This window comes from Pagrus major, chromosome 7 (genome assembly GCF_040436345.1).
Source record: "Pagrus major chromosome 7, Pma_NU_1.0".
Lineage (NCBI taxonomy): Eukaryota > Metazoa > Chordata > Actinopteri > Spariformes > Sparidae > Pagrus > Pagrus major.
In genome coordinates, this window is record NC_133221.1 from 7,139,129 (window position 1) to 7,163,518 (window position 24,390).

Consider the following 24,390-nt stretch of genomic DNA (forward strand, 5'->3'; position numbering starts at 1 on the left):
TGTTACGTCACATGATGGAGCCACGCACGAACATGCGCGGTGGAGACCCGCGTCAGTGGAAGGTCAGGCGGCTCGTAGTAAGGACACGGAGGGTGTGTGGAGTGGGTGAAGTGCAACTGTCCGGACAAAACGAACCAAATAAATAAATAAATAAAACAGGAAAGGAAAATGTCAACAGATGTTTGCAACATGTGTGTGGGTCTATATTTTCAGTGGTGGGAAGTAAGCAGCCTACTGTGGGCTACTGAAGTGTGATTTATTATTTTTTTAATAGGCCCATTTAAGAAATGTACCTGTTACAACTGCTTACAAGTGAAAAAAAGGGAGTTATTGCCACTTTGGGGGTAGACAGAGGGTTAAAGCACTGTAGTTTGTAGTCCTTCAACCCGGATATCAGTTAGCATTTCTGCACATCCGGTTCCTGAGGGTGTTTAATTGATTTCAGTTAGATACCTGAATTAAGGTCTGTGGTTACAACAGGCTTAAGATATTTACACGTTTTGATCTACGACATAAAAATACATCATTAAATGACCCACAATTTCATTATAAAGCGCCTTAAGTGTCGTAGAAACTGCGGTTGCTAACAAGTGGCTACATGAGACTACAGAAGTTGTCGCGGCCATTAAACGTCATCACACTGAACACGGAGACTCATCTACTCATTAATCTTTACTTTAGCTACAAACTATTCTAGCTTTAACTTTACTACTTGTAGATTAATCAGTTTATAGAAACACAAAACATCCGGAGCCTCAGGTGAGTAAACTACTGGATTCACCAGAGTTGACCTGAAGGAGACGCTGCTTGCTAACGTTAGCTTACGGCTAGCGCACAGTCAGAGTAAGCTAAGCTAAGTAAGCTAGCTGTTTGTGGCAGATAAACACAACTGTTCCTGCCTCAAAGTCGTTTCTCTGTTGATGTTAAAATCTATCTGATGTGATTCAGGCACAAATAGTCACAAATGAGCTAATGTTTTATTCTATTATTATTATTATTGAGTTTTATTCACCTTAAATTTTGTCTTGTTTGCTGACTTCCTGTTCCCGGAAGTAGCAGGTGCGACCTAATGAAACGCACCGCTAGCTTGAATACTTTTATGGTTTTATCTGGTTTTTAACATTTTTGGAAACTTTTGGGATAAAAAAATTAAATTACACAACACAACAAATTATATCATAAGGGTCTAGTTGTTTTTTTAATTAATTTTAGTGCAGAATTCATAGATATCATACTTTTAAGTATTTATTTATTATTATCAGTATTTATATTTATTTATTTTTTACCCAATATCAAGATGTGCATATAATAGTTTGCCGAGAAGAATCTGTCCATTTAATCCGGCCAAAATCTTAATTTGAAAAATGACAAGCAACTGTAGTACTTTTACTGTAATACATTTCAGAGGGAAATATTGTAGTTGTAGTTACTAAGCAGCTTCAGACTGATATTACAAAATATAAATCAACTTATAGCCTAAAAATGTATTGATATAGATTAAACCACCCAGCAGGAAATAAAGCAGGTGAAACTTTTACTTAAGTAGAAAAAGAAAAGAAAAGTGAATTGATCATGAGGGCAGCATACAAATTGTTACAACAATAAACACAAACAATACAAACTTGTGACACACTATAAATGAGTGAACACAATATCTATTTAATATTTAATGTAAGGTCAAGGACAAAAAAGTAATGATGCATGAACAGGTACAATTTTAAAAACAATATCAGTTCAAATTTAGGAGCAATCACACTGACCAAGAGTACTTTTATCTCATTTCTTTAAAAAATAGACAGATATTTCCCTATATTAATCATCTTAATTAGACAATTTGAGGTCCTTCGGTACATTTTTCCAGTAATAATTAAAGTAAGTAAAAGATCTGAGTAGCCTACTTACTCCACCACTGCTTATCAATACACCTCAGACATCAATGGTGTAGTTACTGACAGTGTCCAGCAGAGGGAATGAAGAGAGTGAAGCTACAGTACAGCTGTGTCCTGTAATGAAACACATGGATTTCCACTGTTTGTAAATAAAATAGATTGAAATGTTAAATTAAAAAAAACTTATGAGTGGATTTATTAGCAGTAAATTCTGTGCTTTGTAAGAAGGCTCAAGTAGTTATCCAGCAACCTATGACCACTGTTTATAAAATAAATGTAATCATGTAATTGATTTAGCATATCACAACATATACACCATAATTTATAATATATATCATTTATTTTCACTATAATCTCATCCATAAGTAACATACTGACAGAATGTATGACTTCAGTCACTTTCTTCAATAAGAAAGAAATAAGAATCCAATTTAAGATCCTTGTAATCACATTTAGAGCCTTGCGTGGTCAGACACCTGCCAACATCAGGGTTTGTTAATTGTTCCTCGCTCCAGGCTGAAGACAAAAGGAGAGTAAAGAAAGTGCTTTTGAGGTAATAGCTCCTGTACTTTGGAGGTCTCTCCCATTTAATTTACATTCTGTGGACACTATTGGTACCAATGAAAAGTACCCAAAAGTCATACTTCAGGAAAAGTAAAGATATTTGTTTAAATATTATTTTGGTAAAAGTGAAAGATGCCAGAATGAATAATACTTAAGTAAAAAATCTTGAAGTATCTGATATTTAATGTACTTAAGGATCAAAAGTATGAGTAAAATTATGTATACTACAGGTCGACCGATTGTCGGATTCGACTTGCATTTCTTTGATTATCGGAGTCAGATTGCAGATAAAATACATTTTAAAATGTGCTTCTTTGGATATGATGCATCATGTAATAGCCTATGTAAAGTAACTAGAGTCTGAAGTTATTAATTAAATGTAGTGGAGTGAACAGGACAATATTTGCATCCAAAAGGAGGTGGAGTGGAAGTATAAAGTAACGGAAAAATGGAAATACTCAAGTAAAGTGCTGTATGAATAAAGTTATTATTATTATTATTATAAAACATCTAAAAGCAAAAGTTTTATCAGGAACCTGGGACAGAATCGCATCAAATGGGGGCCTAATTTGTGTAAGTTTAGGGGCATAATATTAAATAAAGTTATTACAGCCTCAGCTTCAGACAGCAGGCTGTAATTTCCTGATGGTATATAGTAGAAATATGATCCTGATGCCATATTCTTGATATATGAAACCATTCGGGCCATACAGGAACATCACTGGGGAATCATAGAGATTTATCTACTTTGAGGTTTCTCTTTCATCAAGCTCAGCAGCCTATTAGAGAATAATGATGTTCAACTTGCATTAACTGTATGTTTGCAGGGTAAAACAGGGGGTAAACGTTGCATGTACTTCAGTCCCCGAGGTGGCAAGACTCTGGCATGGCTCCTTGCAGGCAGGCAGGCAGCAGAGTAAGGATTGGGTTGTATTTTTGGAAGGGTGTGTGTGTGTGGATTGGTCGCCTTGTTAGGTCTGCTGAAATATTTCCAACAGCAGCGACCGTCAGGAGATAGCTGGGTGGCAGGGACAGGGGGGAAAGGGGCTTTTCTCTGTGGCCACCTGGAAAAAGCCATGTAAGATCCCTGGCTTCTCATAAATACAGAAATAATTCGATTTAACAGGCATAAATCCAAATTTGTAACAGCACCATCATTTGAGGAAATCTGTAGATCGACGAAACCAAGAAGAAGAAGAAGAAGAAGAAGAAGAAGAAGAAGAAGAAGAAGAAGACACTAGAGAAATTAAGTTTGCGTAAAGTGTGAAGTGCGCACCGGAGCTTCATGGACACGCTCAGAAGTCCCCAAACCAACTCCAAAAGAAGAAACCCCCGCAAGTTCAGCACCAAGGATATCTCCAGCCGGTTTTGATGTCAGGTGAAGGTGAAGTGAGGCTGACGGAGGTTTTATCTTTAGCCAGGTAACAGACTTAAAAAGTGCTCTAGTTTCTGCTCGGTGCGTTATTGGGCTGCGGTGAGGCATGAGTGGAGGTCGCTTCGAGTTTGACGACGGCGGAGCTTATTGCGGCGGCTGGGAGGGAGGCAAAGCCCACGGCCATGGCATCTGCACCGGACCCAAAGGCCAGGGCGAGTTCTCCGGCTCCTGGAACTACGGCTTCGAGGTGGTGGGAGTCTACACCTGGCCCAGCGGAAACACCTACGAGGGGTACTGGTCGCAGGGGAAGCGTCACGGTCTGGGACTAGAGACCAAAGGACACTGGATTTACAAAGGGGAATGGACTCATGGCTTCAAAGGCAGATACGGAGTCCGGATCAGTGCCGGCAGTGGAGCAAAGTATGAAGGGACGTGGAATAATGGGCTTCAGGATGGATACGGGACAGAAACATATGCGGATGGAGGTGAGAAAACAGAGAGTTTAATTAACAGTGTTGAGTTTTTACTTTTTTAAAATACTCCTCTGAAATGTAGCCTCGTGAATTAAAGGGTAACTTTTGCCAGTTTTACACATTGAAGTGTTTTTACAGGTCTTGATAAGTACTACTGCATATGTGGGGAAAAAAAGTAGTATAAATCTATTTGTGGCTCCAGAGGAAGCTGCATGTAATCTGATAAATTGCCTCCAGTGACGTCCTTTAGTGGCTGAGTTGCATTGTGGGTAATGTAGGCAGCATGTTTTGAAATGGCGAACAGACGAATCTGGAATTAAAAAAGGTGACGTCTCTGGTTGTTTTTTAACTGTCCAAAATGAGTCCAACTGTGTTATAGGAGTGCGATGAGATCAGTGGACTGGGGGCCTATATTACCCATAATGCAACTGAGACACTGATTGACATCTCTGAAGGCAATTTATCAGATTACATGCAGCTTCCCCTGGAGTCACAAAAGCTTTAATACTACTTTTTTCACACATGCAGTACTCACAAAGACCTGAAAACACACTTTAATGTGTAAAATTGATGGAATTACCCTTTAGTTAGTTTAGTTCCTGTTATTGTTCTTACTTAAGCAAGAGTGTCAACCTCACATTGTAAAAATACCCTTTTACAAATAAAAGTTGTAACAGTTGATTCCCTCTGAAATGTAATGGAGTAGGTGTAACAAGTAGCATGAAATTGAAATAACCAAGTTAAATCATTCTTGCAGTATTCGAGTAAATAAACTTACATTTCACCAGTGGTTTCTGCATTAACCTCCTGTGATTTCACCAGTGGTAGCAGAGGTACTCAGGTCCTTTACTTAAGTGTAAGTAGTGATACTACAGTGTAAAAATACTCTGTTAGGAGTAAATGTTTCAACATGTAACTTTAGTAAAAGCACATAAGTATTATCAGAAAAGTATCAAAAGTAAAAATACTCATAATTCAGAAAGATTGGCCTCGTGAATGCCGTCTATATACAATGATAAAATGTAACGAAGGACACCTGATCAAGGACTGTACTTAAGTAAAATTTTAAGGTACTTGTACTTTACTTGAGTATTTCCATTTTCTTCTACTTTATACGTCCACTCCACTACATTTATTTGATAACTTTAGTTACTAGTTACTTTGCAGTCGACCCATAATAAGTTTATACGCCTACATACGTGCATATATGTATAATTTAGTTTTACTTGTACTTTTGATACTTAAGTACATTTATTGCCATAAAAATACTTTTGATACCAACACATTTAATATCAGATACTTTAAGACTTTTACTCAAGTACTTATTGTTGACTTTAAATCTTACCAAATATAATAATATATAACATATCTTAACTTTTGCTTTTACTTTTGGGTACTTTTTACAACACACTGTATATTACTGCATTATTTTTGATGCACTAATGTATAAGAAGTATTTGACTCTTGTAGTTGGTTGAGGTGGAGGCAGTTTGAACTCTTTCAACACTGTTGGGTGATTAGATCTTCATGTTTTATGTTAAATCTTAATCTTTGAAGTAATCCCACCGGACAGATAAGTGTTGTCAGAGAAAGTATCAAGTAGCATGAAATGGAAATACTCAAGTAAAGCATAAACCTGTCCTTCAGTACAGTATCTGAGTAAATACTTTGTTACATTCCAACACTGGAGCTTTGCATTAAGTTCCTGTGATTACTCCAGTCGAGGAACAAGTACTCACATTTTTTACTTTAGTAAAAGAAGTCACAAACCTACCAAAACGTAAAAATACTCAAGTAAAAGTTCAGCATTTTTTTCTCACACTTGCGTCTAAAAGTATGTAAGTATTATCAGCAAAATATGCCTCCAAAGTAAACAAAAGTCTTCTCATTATGCGGGATGGCCACTTGCACAGTTATTACTGATGTAATAACATTTACGCGTTTGCTGTAGCTGGTTGAGATTAAGATAATTTCATCTTTTTATGCTGTCGAGTAGTTTAATTTATATACATGCATATTATCTTTATTTTGTAACTAATAACTATATTCGATAAATGCAATGCAATAAAAAAATGTTAAGTAGTATAAAATGTAAATGCACAAGTAAAGACAAACCTCAAATTGTGCTTGATTAAAAAGTTACTTTCCACCACTGGATTACACTGTAGTGAGGCTATTTAAATCATGCAACAGTTTTAACAAATACCCCTCAAGCTAAATGTGCCATATGGTCTGTTGCACCAAGTTCATTGCAGGCGACGTGGAGACGAATCACTGACTGCCGTCCCCAGAAGAAAATATCACCCTGCTGCTGTCAGTCAAGAGGTGCTCACAGCTTGATGGAAATCAAACCCAACAGGAATCTTTCCATTTTGTTGAACGACATCATCATTAACAGTGGTTCGAGGAAATACTCAGATCCTTAACCTAAGTAAAAGTTAGGTACACTGACATGTGAAAGTACTCAGTTACAGGAAAAAGCTATACTTAAAGCAAGAGTTGGTTATCTCACAAACAAGTTTATACCCCTTAGATATTCTCTGGAGGCCTCTTGTACATCATCCATTTCACTCTGTACAGGGAAGCTAAATATGTTAGACAATTAAAATCGATTGTGGTGATCTCTGCTTGTACAATAGCTGTGGTTTCCCTCCTTAACAGCTGACTCATCAGCTTTAAGCCCAGTCTGGTGGAAGTTGTTGGGGGGGGGGGGGGGGGATGTGATAGCACCAGATGTCAGTTTGTAATAATAGCCCAAAAGCCCCATGCCCTCCTGGCCTCACGGGCTGAGGCCTAGCTGTCACTATAATCCACACTCATGTCAATTTTAGCATGAGACCAGACCTCGAGATGACTTGTCAGTGAGGGCATTAATGAATGAGACTTTGCACACTGAAGATATCCATGACATTCTGGTAGAAATAAAAATGTGGGTAGTTTTATATGGAGTGAACTATTTTTGCTCTATAGCTTAAACAATCTGTGTTTAAAGGTCCAGTATTTAGGATTGAAGGGGATCTACAGGCAGAAATGGAGGATAATGTTCATGATTACGTTACCATTAGCATGAGTTATATCTACAGATATGTATATATCTACAGTAGCTCAGAAGGGACAAAACTAACACGAAGGTGTTTCACATTCTTCATTGTTTTTAGCGGCCACCACAGGGGAGTGTGAGACGAGGCATATTCAGTTAGTTGACATCTGCAACCTCTACCCTAGATGCCACGAAATCCTAGCTAGCGAATTAGCACTAAACATAGAGTACAGGTGAGGCTATTCGGAAGTCACTTACTCACTGTTTTCTGATGTTTCCAGGTACTTTCCAAGGTCAGTTCACTGGTGGGATGCGGCACGGCTATGGGGTCCGTCAGAGCGTTCCTTATGGCATGGCAGCAGTCGTCCGCTCCCCTCTTCGTACCTCCCTGACCTCCCTACGCAGCGAACACAGCAATGGCACCGTACTGCAGCAAGACATCCCCATCATCACCACCACTAACGCCTCAGGTGAGGAGACACCCATTGCCACCCCTACCCAGCTAGGACCATCCCGTGGAGGCTTCGCCCTCACTCTCCAGGTCGACCCAGAAGCTGTCAAACCCAAGAAGAAGGGCCTGTTTCGCAGGGGCTCCCTGCTGGGTAAGCTGAAGAAGTCAGAATCAAGTACCTCGCTGTCCAGCCAGAAGAGCAAGATCAGCTTCCTGAGGACGGAGTCAGCTCTCAGCTCCAACGCCAGCGACACCAACTCCACCATCAGCATGGATGAAAGCCTGGCCGGAGCCGAGGATTTCCCCCCAGTGGAGGCCGACATTGACGCCACCACCACAGAGGTCTACATGGGCGAATGGAAGAACGACAAGCGCTCAGGATATGGAATAAGCGAAAGGTCCAGCGGGCTGAAGTACGAGGGCGAGTGGCTGAACAACCAGAGACACGGCTACGGCTGCACCACCTTCGCAGAGGGAGGGAAGGAGGAGGGCAAGTACATGAACAACATGCTGGTGAAGGCCATGAAGAAGAGAGTGATCCAGCTGAAGGGAACCAAGATCAAGCACAAGGTGGAGCGGGCGGTGGAGGGCGCTCAGAGGGCTGCAGCCATCGGCAAGCAGAAGGCAGAGATCGCTGCTTCCAGGTAAGAACAGATGAGTGGAGGGATGATTCTCCTTTGTTCATCTTATTTATCTAAGGTTATAAATAAAAAAAATAGTACAAGATAAATAAAAAGAGACACTTTATTTATTCAGAGCCACAAACTCCCTTCACTGATTCTGAATGCTGCTCACAATAATTCTCATAATAGAAAACAAAACCAAAGAGGAGGTTTGTTTTATAGTGTGTTACAGTTAAGAAATAGTGAGTGCACCGGCTGAAGTGACTGTTAAATGTAACCACAGGATTTCATATCACCCTCTGGATAGCACATCAAGCCTATCATGACTCTCCGTAATGAATGTAATACAAGTTGTCAGGACTTGAATGTTGCTAACATTGTTAACACTGTTACCTCACAACTTCTGTCTGAACTGGGAGTGTACTCTGTCTGACATTTCATCAACGAAGACTAGACTAACCTCTAAAGCAGCGTCGTCCCAAAATCCAACTGTGACTGTTGATTTCATCCCCCTCTGTGTTCTTACTGGCTGCAGAGATGTCTGGAAAATGCTTTTTAGAGCAGGTTCAGTAGTCATTGGTGAGCTCAGGTTGTAGCAGAGAGAGGATTCAAGTGTAAATAGTTACAAGACAAATACAACAAACATTCTCGCAATATATTTGTTTAATTTCTTTGTATGAATTATTTTAAAAAGACCAACTTTCTTAGAAATTTCCTTGATAATTCATAGTCCACAGTCTGACTCTATTTTGGAGAAACTTTTGCATTTCACGTTCACGTTTTTAGCTCAGAGGAATCGTGACAATACTGTGTTGAATAAATTCATTAGACAAGAGCAAGAGTTTCATCAGTTGCATTTTTGTATTTCTGTTTTCGCCTGATGAAACAAACAGATTTGTTTTTGTGTGTTTTTTTTCAGAGTTTGGTGCTGAGACCACTCTCATATCTTACAGTTAAATATGAAGCTACAGCAAGGAGACAGTTAGCTTAGCTTAGCATAAAGACTGGACACAGGAGGAAACAGCTAGCCCATTTGTCTGCCAGCACCTCGCAAATGATATATAACGGGTTAATTAGTGAGTGCTGGTAGGTGGAGATGAGAGTGGTGCAGATTGATTGATTGATTGACTTTGGACATAGCCAGGCTAGCTGTTTCCCCTTATTTCCAGTCTTTAAGCTAAGCTAACCAGCTGCTGGCTGTAGCTTCATACTCAGCTAACACATATGAGAGAGATATCTATAAATCTTTATTTTTTAAAAGGGGCAGTGCACTTTAAACAACATTCAAACGAATGTCAATGCACCCAAGTTAGCTGAACGGTTCGTTTTCTTCGGTACTCCCTTTGCTTAAAGTTAACGGGCGTCTAAAAATAAATACAAATAAAACAACAGGTACAGTAGTTAGTATCAGTCTTCTCATCGAAAAATCAATGTCACTGTTCCTTTAACTTAGTGACAGACCGTATCCATGAGCATAGCTGGTTGTGAATAATCACCGTGATTACCTGTTTGAAAAATGTGGCGAATACTAGCATGTTTAAATATCTTTCTAATTATAGTTCACTGAAATCAATTCATATTAAATCAGTTCATCAAACAGTAGTGAAACATATTTTCTTGTTCTTACGTGCACACGTCTACCATCAGTTTGTCTGTGACCTTACAAGGCGGTGGTGTTTTTGTCCACAGTCATCTTCAGCACCTGAAGTAAGCTCAGTGTTTACAGCACTGATAGACTGCAGACCACTGTCCCTGCAGATTGAAATCTAAATATTGTACTCTGAGGATAAGCAGTATATAAGAGTTATGGGCCGTGTTCATTGTATCAGTGCTTTAAGATCACCTACAGCAAATCCACAGGCGCCTGGACGGAGCTAAGAATGGAAGCAAACACTTTTTGTAGGACTGCTTTCAGAAACACCGCGATGACCTTCACAAACCAAACATGACCTCATAGGAAATATACTGTACTGTTCTTGTAAAACTACAAACTACTGGAAGACCAGTGGAGGAATGCGACTGCCTGTATGTGTAAATGTACTGCAAGGAGATTTTAACTAAATTATTAATTCAAAACATTTTTTTATGGCAGAGGATGAATTGAGGAGACTCACAGCCTGAGAAAAGAAGCTGCTCTGTAGTCCGATGGTACGGCACTAATACAAAGTTAGTATGTTTCACCATCGTTATATTTCAGTTATTAATCTTATATAGCCACAAATACATAGCCGACATTGTCGCTATGCATCCTGCAAACAGATATTTAATAAAGAAAAATATTAATAAAAATACTTTACGTCTTTCTTTCACCTGCTTCCAAAGCACGTGGAGTGTGGTGCTAATACCGTTTTTGTCCACAGGGGCCGCCAAAATCAACAAAAGAGCTTTAAGTACTTTAACTTTATTTGACTACTTCCATTTCATACTACTTTATATTTCAACTTCACTATATTTAAGAATTAAATATTTTACTTCTACTCCTCTACATCTTTCTGACAGCTAGAGTTACTTTTCTGATTAAAATTTCATATACAAAACTAGAATGGCACTCAGCAGAGTGCATACCTCAGCCAAGGCCCAACAGTCCCCTTTTGTACTCATTCATAGCTACCAGCCACTTAAATACGCCTGATCTTTTTCATCAAGATCCATGCATCAGTCCCAGGGAAAATAATGAAAATGTCGACGCCTTATTTCACACTATGCAAAACACGTCTATTCTGGGCTGAGTATTATGGAAATATGTTCAGTAGTTTTGTATAATCCTGCTGAAAAACCAACCAACCTACAAACAAACAAACAGACTCAGGTGGAAACATAATCTCCTTGGTGGAGAATCATGAAAGAGCTCCTTGTTGTTATTGAGTTGTTAGCATCTCCACAAAAGAGACATTTCACCTGTAAACTTGTCACATGGTTTCATTTAAACACCTGCTAGATCATCCATAATGTAGAGATCAAAGTCCAAAAAAAATGTATGTCTCAGAACTTTGTTTCTTCTTCTTTCCTTTCCCATTAATCAACCTTTGTGCATAAACTTCTTCAGCAGAGTTGCCTGAGGACGCAATTGAATATCAGTGTACACTGACAATAAAGTTGTATGGTATCTCACAACCGCTCATATATATATCTTGTGACCTTTTAGAGGGGCCTTAACCTTTGGATGGCAGCCCGTGGATTAAACTACCAAACTGTATTGGAAATAGTTTAATCTATCTCTACCTCGACCAGCTACAACAGTAGATCCATCAGTATTAACAAGTAAATGTTATTTTTAATAGTATATCAGTCACAGCAGGCATTTTCTGCAGAAACAGTAGTTTAATTTGATACTTTAAGTACATTTTGTTGACAGTAATTCAGTCATTTTAAGTAGGATTTTAAATGCAGGACATTTTTGCTTTTATTGTATTGCTAACAGCCCTTCTTGTGTGGTCCTGAACGTTACATTAAAATCAGTTATTATATAAACAGTGGAGACATGACACGTCTGTTCCTGGCAGTGTTTTCATCACTCTGTGATCCTTTGGCAGTGAGGTCGACTGTTAAAAATACATGTACAACCTGTGCGCTGCATGGGAGGGCCAGACCTGGCCCCTTCAAGTCCAGTTAGCTAACATCCACTGGCATTCAGACACTCTGTGGACATTGTTCGGTTGCGTGGGCTGAGCTGAAGGAGGACCTGTGTTGCAGGACGGGGTGTAAATGACGCACACACAGGGGCCCTGTGGTCACAGAGGAGCCCTGACTAAATATGGACAGGCACACTCTTGCTGTATCACAATCACAGGGGAATGCAACAGCTGATTATCCCCCCTCCCCCCGCCTCCAAACACCATCTTTCCTGCCTAGTCACAGACATACACTGTTTTCTGATGGTGAATCTTAGTGGCTCTTTAGTTTTGTCTGCACATTTATTTCAGGCTTACTCACCTTTGTCCAGTTTTAGCAAATCAAATATCCAATTGGGACAAATCTCTGCTTGAAAACAGAAGTCTGCCTGCTGCTTTACACTGTTTCTTTCACCCACTGTGTGCTTTAACTTTTAGCTCTGCTGCTCACCAGCAACAGTTAGAGATCACAGATCTCGGTGCACCTTGCGTCAGCAGTGGTGTCAAATGGTTCCCTGGATATAAATATGACACAGCTCATAAGCAAGTGCTTGGGTATAAAGGGTTAGCGTGTATATGTACCACACCTAGCTTTAGTTGTGCAGCTTGGATTACATACTGTACTGCTGATACGAGCATTTTGTGTTGGTGAGCGATCAGTGGGGCGTAACATTTGTAAACACAGTTCAGCCCTGACCTCAGATCAGGGCTATTCACACTCTGTTTTTTTATGAGTTACTTATTAAACGAGAAATAATGTGGCAGAGGAAAAATTAGCCGATGAGTAATAAGAGAAACTGATGAGATCTATGTAGATGCGACCTCTTAGCAATGTTGCAATAATGAGGTTGCAATTAGCTCTTAATGTATGTGTATTTTGGCAAAGTGATTCAATTATACGCCGCAACATTTAGTCGTCTTTTAATAGAAACTAAATCACTCTTTCACACGCCCTCTGTCTCACACACACACACACACACACACACACACTGCGACACAGTTGAATAGGACCCTCCACAAAGATCCAGTGGCACATGCCAAACTGACAGAGTATCTCTTGCCATCAACAGCCTCCGGGGCAACTGCAGCATGACAAAAAACAAATGTTACAAAACAGCAGAGCAGTCGGACCTATCTGAAGAACAGCTTTTACATTCGCTGAGCTCTAAATTAAGATTTAATGTGCAGATTATTCTTTGATCTCTTAGCTTTGAGTGTCGGAGGCAGTTTGTTCCTACAGCTGATGTCTCATCTCTCCTCAGAGTACAACAAGCATCTTCTGAAGGCGCCCCTAAAAGCATAAGGGGTATTTAGGTCACAGTGTCAAATGTCATGTTTGGTTGCAGAGAAGCACTGGAGAACCAACACAGTTAGACAACTTAAAAGGCCATTCTGGCAAATATCCTTTTGTTCTATTGTTGGTGAGGGCTTAAAAAAAAAATCTGTTTACTCAAGAGATCGCCTCCATTTCCTCTGCCTGCAGTGCTGGAAAGTAACTAGATACATTTACTTAACTTCGTCAGTTAAATTTTGAGGTACATGTACTTTATTTTCAGAGTGAAACGTACTTTGTGCTTCACTACATTTACTAGTATATAAAGGAATTAAAATTATGCACACGTTAATGCATCAACAATTACGTAGACCATATCATCAGCTTAACTGCTGACAACTTAAAGCGACTATAACCAACACTGACAATGGATCACATGTTTGGTTGGATTAGCTTGTAGTGATGAACTTACATGAAATGATGCTGTAGTTTCCATTTGGCCCCAGCAGGCAGCTGTTTGGGGTGAAAAAGGTCTTAAAACCCACCACACAACACCTGCTCTGTACCACAGAGGACAGAAAAGATGAAACCAGAGTGTTAATTTTGGACCTAAATTTACTAAGTGGCCTGTGGACAGACTCCAAATGAATGCTAATGTGGCTCTTTGTCCTTTGGGTGTGTAAATAAGCACCTGTCTGCCAACAATTTGGGGATTTCAGCTTAAAAGTTGGTGATATGTCAATGTTGTGTTCATGGCTTGTTTCACCCGCCTGTAATCCACCAAAAAATGTGCCTGTATCTCCTCACTGCCAGCAAGACTGTGTTTAGGTAGCCCCAAAACCACGACTACCACAAATGATTTTATCATGTAATTAAGTTTTCATTGACTTACCATTGTTTTATTTCATTTCTTGATTTGTTCTATTTTTTGTTTTTTTTGTTTTTTAAGATGGGATTACAGTTAATACAGTAGCTGAGTGATGCACCAGAGCCTAAGGTTGAACAGTTACTCAAATGTTCACAAACACTCAACAGCTGAACAATGTTCATTCTCAGGTCAGGTGGGTATTATCAGTCAAAACAGTCCCCATATTAGCTCTGCCACCTACCATACTGTTAGCAGCTATGCTAGCTAATTTTAGCAACTATAATGACAGTGGAGGATATATTATTACATTGCTGGTTCTCTATAAATATATGCTTCCATTAGGGAAACTCCATATTAAGCTGCTCTTTACTTCCCAGAGGCACTTTATGATATTTACTAATGCAGCATACTACATTTGAATAACTTTACTTGTTAATTAAGAATAAAGCTGTTTTTTCTTTGCAATGCAATGTAAGAGTGAGCTGTTACTCAACACTAAAGGACATGTGATGGTATCACCTCTCAAGTCTGATGTTTCAGCACATTACCGGCACTAACAGTAGTGTTGGCACAGACACACTGTGGGTTGTAGCAGCTACTGAAGCCACTTGGCTGCGACGAGCCATCTTCCACCTACCTTCTTTTTAGTGTTGGTGGTGATTCTGCTCTAGCTGGCTACTTTCCAAAGTACTTTTACTTGTTGTCATTTGTCTCGTGAGCGTCTGACATAAGTTTTATTTGCGATACACAACAGAACCTGAAGCTCAGTTTTACAGTTCAGGCCTGTTTATCTTTGTTTTAGGTTTGTAAGTGCAGTTATAGTGTAATTGTAGCTGTAGCAGCAAAATGAGGATGACCTACACTCAATATTGTGCCTGAACACATCGCAGAGAGACCAGTGAAGCCGCTGCTCTGCTGACAAGCTGCTCACTCTGTTATTCCTGTTATAAAACATTATTTATTTTTGTGTTTTCATTGGATTCATTGACAGCTACTTCATAAGCGGTAGTTGGCAAAATTAAAAGTTGTATTCCTAAACATGTTCCTTTTATTAGTCTGTGTGTGTTGTTTTTGTTGTGCTGTGTTCGTGTGGTATGATTTAGTTTCAGCCTGCCTCGGAAATTGTTAGTATGACTCTACCTTTTAATGAATGATTTCAGTGTCATCATAAACGTGTGTGATTTGTGAGAACAGGCTGAAGGGCTTCCTGGAAGAGGAGGTGCTGACTTGTGTGTGGACAGGTGGAGCTCATCTATCTCTAACAGGGAACCTCAGGAGTCTCTAATTGTTCCAGTGGGAAGCACCTTCCCCACCGAGTCTTCAAGTGGAGCAGGCGGCTATTTTCAGCTCAGTGTAAAGTTACAGTATGTGAAGTATCCACAGAGTAATCACAATCAGTAATTCTCACAGTTAATAGCTGCAGCCTTGAACTCTCAGCACTCAGATGTTGTTTTTTTAGTCGTGCGAGCGGTGTGGCTTTGTTGTTGTCAGTCCAGACTGAATTATTCCAACAGATATTTGATACGAGGCCATGAAGTTTTTTTTTATTGGCCCCCAGTAGATGAAGCCAACTGACTTTGGTGATCATCTGAGTTTCCAACAGCAGGTGAAATGTTCTCTGTTATCCAGGTGAACATTTCCATGGCATAGTACAGATATTTATAGTACCCAGAGGATGGATCCTCATGACTTTGATGATCCTCTGACTTTTGCTGTAATCCGTCCAATGATTTGTTTCACTACTAATTATATGTAAAACTGAGATTCCCACAAACACTGTTTTGTGACAATCATAGTATCATTACATCTGCTAAATATCAGATGTTGATAAATGATGTAAGAATTTAGCTCAAAGCCTCACTGAGCAGATGAGTGTTGTAATTATTGCTATTGTTTGTATTGTGAAAGTGTGCTTAGCCATTTTAGTTTTATTCATGGTATATTTCATTTGCATTAGCTACAGCACCAATTACAGAGTTTGTTTACGATATCTTCCGCATAGTCAGTTCTCAGTTGTCTACCTGGAAGTGACTTCACAGTGATTCGGTGTCCCCAGATTTCTTCTGCGTGTTCTGTTACTTGTTCTTCAATAATTTAAAGGGGAAGGCTTGAGAAACACAAGGAGGGATGGTGCGTGGTGCTTTTTTCTCTCTGTTCAGCTTCAAACTTGACTGGTGAGACTGCTACTTACCGTATCTGCCAAAAGAGCATGGGTCAAACACTTGAGTCAAGTTTTCCAACTGCATATATATAAAAGAATGACGTCTCTAGCAGCTACTGAAACATCTGATCCCTCTCGTGTTTTATTTGAAGAATATCAGCTCCTGCTATTAAAACCTCATTAATATTGGGTTGCTCAGAGGGTCACTAGTTTGATTCCCAGGCTCCCCCAGCCTGTCGAAGTATCCTTGGGCAAGATACTGACCCCAAATTGCTCCTGAAGAGCAGGTTGGCACCCTGCGTGGCATCTGCCATCAGTATGTGAATGGATGAATGTGACGAGTGTTGTAAAGCGCTTTGAGAGGTCAGTAGACTGGAAAAGCGCTTTAGAAATGCAAGTCCATTGTGAATTTTAAATTCTGAGTTTGACTTTCTGCTCCAAAACTACATAGCGCCCCTTTAAACAGAAGATTTAGAGTTCGATTGAACAGACTGTTGAACTGTTAAATCAAAGTTTGGGTTTTTTGTAAACTTCACTGTTCCTTTGTGGAAGAATTACCTCAAGAGGCGATAGTCCAATAGTATAGCCCCCGTAGTGTCAGCTGGGAGACTTATGCAAGCGACACGTTTGCTATGTTTCAATAACTCTCTTAGCTTTTAGTGTAATAAACTCACAAAATAAACTTTTCTTTATTTAACAGAAAAATACAACCGTACACTTTCTGAATTCAAGGTCTCGTCCACAGCTAACTGAACAATGAGCTCATTATCTAGCGAGTGTTGGGTGTCCTCTCCGTCTACCTGTCACATTAAATGTGTGGTGATGGAGCCCTCGGTGACTTGCCAGCAACAACTCATTGTCTTTGTGGAGGCGATAAAAGCATAATTTATTTCTGTCCCAGCCCAACAGCAGAGAGGGACATCTCTCCTCTCTCGATAGCTAATAATACTAATGAGCCATATGACCAGAAGTCTCCCACCCCTGGCCTTCATTTCAACATGATTGAATACCATAAACAAGCCCTGCGCTGTCGGTATTTTGGGTCAGTCTTAAACAGTTTAAAGCCATCATCTCCTGGGGGTAATTTTCAAGGCCCGTGCTTTGATTGATTTAAAAAAAGGTCACAATCAAGGTCAGAGTGCATTAAAACGTTTAGTAATGTATATTATTTACTGACCAGGTTGTGATTCTAGAGCTGCAAATAATTATTTTTATTAATTGTTGGTCTGAAGATTTTTTTCACAATAAATCAGTTTAATAGTTTGGTCTATAAAATGTCTGCTGATGGCTTGTTTTGTTTTCATACCAGCAGTCCAAAAAACACACAGCTAATTAGCCCAGTTAGCCGTGCAGCTAGTGGTCCTGACTGGGAGCACCAGAACCGGAGCCAAGCGATTGGACATATTAAGAGACGAGAAGGGTCAGGGCTAGCTGATTAGCATGCTAACTTCAGTGGATGTCTCTGCCACAAAATAGACGTTTTTGATGTAACATTAAAACTTCTGTTGATATCTTTTTGAAAGTTTTGAACTAAAATTCTTACAAATTGTACCTTTAAAGGCCCTATTTGTAAGAAAAGTTTATTTTTGAGTCCCAACTTTGACTCTGATTCCCAACTTGTCAAATACTGACGCTTTGGGATTGTAGGACGGGTCGGCCACCATCCCAACGTGTCAATATTTAACCAGTTGGGAATGAGATTCAAAAATCAACTTCTTAAATATTGGAACTTTAAGAAGAGTTACATGCTGAAACTTTTTCTGGTTTGAATGGGGTTTTATACAGGTTTTATTCAGGTTAAACAAACAAAAGTTAATTAGTGACCTTGAGATTCTCTGAGGTTTTCTTACCCTTGGACAGAGCCAAGCCAAGTTGTTCCCCCCTGGTTCCAGTCATTATGCTAAGCAAAATTAAAATTACGACAATACTCAGATTATAACTCATGCCACTAACAGTAAAATGAAAATAAAACATCTGGATGATTGTTGTGGTACCATGATTGAATTGTGTTGCATCTGTCCCGTGCAGGACGACTCATTCAAAGGCCAAGGCAGAGGCAGCTGAACAGGCCGCTCAGGCCTCCAACAGTGAGTCCAGCATCGCCAGACTGGTGGCCAAAGAGCTCTCCCCTACCTTCTACCAGCCAGGTCAGTGGACTTCTCATCCAAGAGGAATACTTCAAAATGGATGATAACATGCAAAAACCTCCGGGCTATTAAACACACTGTTACATCTGTGAAATAGGACAATACAGTGTGGGAACAAAGACTTAATGACTCAAAGCACAGATTTATTCAAGCAGCTACTCTCACCTGAAATTGGATGTCATGAATTATTTATCTTGTATAGTTGGAGTTCATTTTTACCATCCTACTCAAATTACATGAATGCACACCGCAGACAAATCCTCTTTATATTTGTGGCATTAATATAAATAGCACACACACATCCATGTTTTTGTTTAGCTGGTGCAGAGATTGTAGGACGTTAACAACAGTTTCTTATTTACTGCGTGACATTTTTTAAAGGAGACGGCAAATATAAACTGATAACTGCTCACCACTCATCTAGTTTATAATGTGTCCCTGTACATACCTCCAGCTTGAGCCAGTGGATCCTTGGCTGAGGCTCCCCACAAGGGTAGACGCATTTGAATGTCTAAAAAAGGAACATCTTATTGGGTCGAAGGGGTCGTATCAGTTTCATCGCGGGTCTGGCGACACGCACTTACATTTACAGGAAAGCAGTCCAGTCATTTAGGAGCTGCTTGCTTTTTTTTTTCTCGCTTTCAGCAGAGGCCTTAAAGCAATCAGACACAAACAGAAAGTCATCCAGCTTTCTGAGCGGCTGCCCGAATTGTCTCTGACTAATACTACAAATGGACAAGGCCTGGCTGAGTCCTGCTTTGCATTCTTCCATGAAAGATCTCTCACCAAGGAGACAACAACACAGAAATACAGTGTCAGCGTGTGCACCATCTGTCACGTTTGTACCAGAAAAACAGCCCTTTAGCCTCAAAATTTTAAGGAAAAGTCTGGTGATATTATGCATTATATCTTCATTAGAAACAAATAGCCTTGGGGCTGACAGCCAACTATCAGCTGTACTAGGGAGGGATGAACTATGATGCACTGTTGGTTTTGGTTTTTTCATGAGGTTTGTTGCCGTTATGTTAAAATAGTTTTATCCTTTCATATTAAAGGTCAAGTTCACACACAAATAAAAATGCAGTCATTATCTACTCACCCTCGTGCCGATGGAAAGTTGGTGGAAGTTTCATAGTCCACAAAACATTTTGAGAATGCTGCTACATTGTTTAGCTGTGAAGCTCCAGACATTTTTTGTGGACTACGAAACTTTCCATCAACATGAGGGTGAGTAGATAACAACTGAATTTTAATGTTAGGGTGAACTTTTAAGAAGCTCCCCTTCCTCTTTGACATAAACATTTTCACTTGTGTTTTTTTTTTTTCTCTGGCATTTTCCCACACATTTTTCTCTTTGAAACATGAGCAAAAACAACCAACTTCTGAATGAACACATGCATTGATGTTGAGAATTATTATTAAGGGTTGCTACCTGTAACAAGCCTCTGGAAGCATAATTATAAAGTTGCCTTCAAAGATGTAAAATCTCTCCTCCTGTAGCTATTTCCTGGTGTTTTACTCAAAGGTAATTAATCTGGTTGAAGGATAGCAGGGGATTAAAAAAAGAGAGTTTCTTAAATTTAGTCTTGTAGTTATTTCTTACTATAATTAAATATAATTTGTCTTGAAGAGGGAGAGAGAAAAGAGAGCACCATGACAACAATGTTACCTAGATAATATTTTTTCCATGATAGTGACATCAATAAAGCCAGAGAACAGTGCTTATCATTGCTTTTAATATATTGAGTCTGTAAACACTAATATACTGGTTGAACTGGTCCCACACAGGTCCTGAGTATCTGAAGAAGAGAGTGCTACAGGAGGTCGTGGAAGGCAGTGAGAACACAGACATTGTACTGCACGAGCCGTTGCTGGCGGAGGAGGAGCCCCTGCCCACACCGCCGGAGAGCCCACTCATGAATGAACTGGACAGCCTCATGCCTGGCTCATCCCCAGGCCGCACCCCCTCCCCCAGCCCAGGCATCATCAGCAAGGAAGACCCCAAACTCCTCAGTCCAGGAAGCTGGAATGAAGACAAAAGCAGTAAAGGTGGTGGTAGTAAGGGTGGCAGTAAACCAAACAGCAAGCCCAATAGTCGCCCCACTACCCCTTCAACTTCTGTTTCTGCTCCCGCCTCGGCTGCACCTGAGGGCGGAGGGGCCCCCAGCAGCCGTGGCCCCTCTCGCACCCCAAGTCGTCAGAGCAACAAGATCGAGCAGGGCTCTGACCTGGAGATCAAGCCCCTGCAGAAGTTTGACTCTGAGGTTAAAGCTCCAGACGTCGCTCCTGCCGCTGCTGCTGCTGCCCCTGTAAGAAATAGCCTCATCGCTCCAGATGAAGAAGAAGCACCACGCCCCGCCTCCAAAGTGTCCGCCAAAGCTGTCACCCCCGAGCCTAAACCCGTCGAGGTCAAACCTGAAAGAGCTCCATCAGTCCACGAGCGAGTGCCGTCGGTCTCTGAGAACAAAGTGGAGTCCAGGGAGGTGAGCAGGCCTTCCAGCAAAGCAGAGACGACAAAGCCATTACCGAAATGGCAACCCAGCCCAGCTCCGTCCCCGAAACCAGCACCCAGTCGTGAACCTAAAACAGTACCAAAGCAAGTGGAAGCCAAACCCATCGTCGCCAAACCAGCCCCGAAGGTGGATTCCAGAGCAGAAGTCAGACTGAAGTCTGTGGTGTCAAACTCAAGCAACGCGGTGTGTGCAGAGTCTTTGGAGCTGGAGGTAAGACAGCAAATATACACACTGACTCACATTAGATTATTTTTAGGCATGTTAGCAGCGAGTCTATAGGGTGTCAGTCTGTCAGTCAGTCCACCACTTTTGTCCAGACGAAAATATCTCAACAACTATTTGACAGATTGCCGCGACATTTTCAGACATTCGTGGTCCAAAGAGGAAGAATCCTACTGACATTGTTGATCCCCTGACTTTGTGATGTGATGGCTTGTAGCAGAAGTTCTTCCTCTTTACATGACATGGACAACATGTGGTCTGTTGATTTTACAGAGATTTCTTTTTATACAGTGTTGTCTAGAGTGTTAATATTTAAAGGATACATTCACCCTGTCTGAAGTGGGTGTCTTTTCAAATCAATTTGGGATCTTAGAGCTTCTGGTGCGAGCTGTATGGAGCAACGCTGTTTTGCTGTGAAGAAATGTTTTGTAGACTATGAAACTTCACCTAACCTTTAGCACGAGGCTGAGTAGATGATGTCTGAATTTTCATTTCTGAGTGAACTTATCCTTTCAGGGTTCGTTAAGTTAAATTGGTTAAAGCCACATGAGTACAAATTGTTAAATTTCCTACTAATGATTTGGTTTTAAAAAATATTAAAGTAATAAACTGACATATTGGGAAGTACGCTGTTTTGGTTTCTAAAAAGAGTCTCCCAGCACCTCTAAAGCTCACAGAGAAGATGAAACGAGTTAATTAGTGAGCTTCTGAGGTGCCGGAAAACAGATTTCTTTTGAACCTTTTGACAGAGCCTGGCGAGCTGCTTCCCCTTGCTCCCAGCCATTATACTAAGCTATGGAAAGACATGAGAGTGGTATCAAAAAAGCATATTTCCCAAAATGTCTAACTACTCCTTCAAGTAGTAATTTTAATTCTTCACATTCGAGATATGACATCATATCCCATTTGTTCCTGTCTTTCTAGGGCCCAAACACCATCATGATCTGCATGGTTATCCTGCTCAACATCGGCCTGGCCATTCTCTTCGTACACATTTTGTCATGAGATACTGTCCGCCTCCTCAGGTAGTAAAGTATACATATTCAGTAAACTCTGCCCTTCTTGTAGGTGAGTGAAAGGAGCCCACTAAAAAAAGAACAAATTCTGTGCTGCAGGTCACCAGCAGTGTTGGAGAGAGATGGCCTGCCTCCTCCTCAGTTAGGACCGGAGATCAACCGCATCGACCGCTGAGGAGAAAAAGAAGCCTCATGCAGACAGCCGCAGCTCCTCTTAAGGTTTTTGTTGGTGTGACTGTGTGAGGCTCTGTGAAGCTCCTCTCTTTCCAGAGGTTTGACAAACTGAAGGACATTGAACGACTGAAAGGATTCAGTACATCTGAATATGATGGTGTTGGTGTGATGAAGTCGGGGCTGGATGGTTAGAGTATGTTCTCAGTACTGGAGAAGCAGGGTGGCACTGAAGAAGTCTCGATCCAACTTCGTGTGTCACAGGTGTGTCAACATTTTACAAAAGGGCTTTTAACTCAACAGTGGCTGACTCTCACAACACCGAGTCAGGCAGATTGGACAAACTCAGTAGTTCATTATGTTTTGTCACAAGATATGTTTGCTTGTCATATGTAATCACCGGCTGAAGGAATGTTAAAAGCATCCAGACTGAATATTCTCTCCACTTAAAAACTTGATTGTTGAGACACAACTGCAGCAGACGTGTGAAAGATTAGCGTGATAACTGTTAAAAATCATTGTTTTAATTATCTGCAAAGTGGTTAAAAAGCTGAAAAAGATTCATTAAGTAGGAATATGAAATGTTTTCTCCAGAAAACACTGTAAAGCCAATATTGTTCTCTTCTTGTTGCTCTTCAGACTCCATTACGAGTTACATTTCGGCTAATTACATCCTGCAAAAATCTGTATCTGAGACTGTGGTGTACTACACTGTGAAATTTTCTATTTTCACTTGGATTTATATGCATTTGTTGTCATTCTGCTGCTTTGGTTTGGGAGCTGATAAACCAAATAGAGAAAGAAAATAGGAAGCTTATGAGTGTCACTGCTATTGTGTCCGTACTGTATGTTCCTCCTCAATGCTGTATAGCACCCAGGTGGTTTTAAATGAGAGTTGTGTATGTTTTGCGATAGGATAAGCGATCAGAAAATGAAGGCTGGGATTTTTTCCTGTTTAAAACAATCTCTGTATGTTGTAATAAGGTTGCTCAAGCTACAGATTTATATTAATACAATATTAGCAGGAAGTGGGTTTGGATGATGTGTTTGCCTGTGTAGGGTTCATGGATTCATGTATGTTTCAACATAGAATACTGTCCACACTCTTCCACTGCATTATATTCAGGGCCTGTTGTGCTTCAGAGCCAATTATGAGTTCAACTTTTGTACGCATGAGGGCACTTTGTGTGTATGTGTCTGTATTTTTGTACCGTTTTGAAGTGCACATCTTTTCAGAATTCAAAATATTCTGCCGCAGGATTTTTTTGTCAAGGGGAAAATGCAAACCTAAATTTATTTATTTCCCAAAGGAGTCAGAATACCTTGTGATTGTGAGATGGAGAAAAAATAGAGAATGATTCTTAACTCCAGGTCTTACATTGAGGAGAGCACTCTCCAGATGTGCCTTTTAATATTTCTTCCCCGCTCTTTTATCCATCAATATATGGGTTTTCAGAGGAGGTTTTTTAGCTGAAATTGTTTTAACACAGTGCACTGCTTGTGCATCGTTTTCATGCCAAAATAGAAAATCTACAAAATAAAAACTATATATGTGGAATACATTTTGGGTGGATAGTTTATCCTTAGTAACAGAAACAAATTGGCAGATGAACTCAATGCTATGTGCAATAAACAGTATTCATGTAGGAGCCATATTGTTTTGTCTGTTTTAGTGCGTTTAATGAAATCAAATAACATTGCTGAATTTGAGGAAGAGCATTTGTGTAGCCAAACCTGGTCAAAATGAACAAAGCTGAAATTAAATAAAAACTTTTACAACATGTGTGTTTAATGTTTTGGTTAAAGCTCTTCTGTATGCATCTTCACCTCTTTCCCTATATTATGGTTCTTCTAAATTTTGCTTTACAAGTTCCTAAATTTATTCCATGATTTCCATACAATACCATTCATTATACAGAAGAAATCCAGTCTAGCAACAGAAGAACTAAGTATTTTTAAACGCCACCTGTCTGCCAGCAAGAGACACCCTCCC

The 24,390-nt window shown here is 40.1% G+C and overlaps 1 protein-coding gene across 2 annotated transcripts; it reads left to right on the forward strand.

Annotated features, from left to right (window-relative positions):
• Positions 1–654: 654 nt before the first annotated feature.
• On the forward strand, positions 655–24,178 carry jph2 (junctophilin 2). 2 transcript variants are annotated; one of them, XM_073469580.1, is made up of 7 exons: positions 3,935–4,313; positions 7,623–7,811; positions 7,848–8,436; positions 18,357–18,475; positions 20,264–21,198; positions 22,135–22,235; positions 22,326–24,178. In XM_073469580.1, exons 1-6 carry the CDS (start codon positions 3,935–3,937, stop codon positions 22,213–22,215), a joined length of 2,292 nt encoding a protein of 763 aa, XP_073325681.1. In that variant the 3' UTR covers positions 22,216–22,235; positions 22,326–24,178. The 2 variants fall into 2 exon arrangements, with proteins under 2 accessions (XP_073325682.1, XP_073325681.1); XM_073469581.1 differs by lacking the exon at positions 3,935–4,313 and adding an exon at positions 655–759 and having other exon boundaries at positions 7,623–8,436.
• Positions 24,179–24,390: the final 212 nt, after the last annotated feature.

Excerpts from the sequence above, each read along its gene's own strand:
- jph2 (XM_073469580.1), top strand. The coding sequence starts at position 3,935 with ATGAGTGGAGGTCGCTTCGAGTTTGACGACGGCGGAGCTTATTGCGGC. Across the intron at positions 7,812-7,847 it reads CACCACCACTAACGCCTCAG|GACCATCCCGTGGAGGCTTC; the intron begins GTGAGGAGACAC and ends CTACCCAGCTAG. Across the intron at positions 18,476-20,263 it reads CCCTACCTTCTACCAGCCAG|GTCCTGAGTATCTGAAGAAG; the intron begins GTCAGTGGACTT and ends GGTCCCACACAG.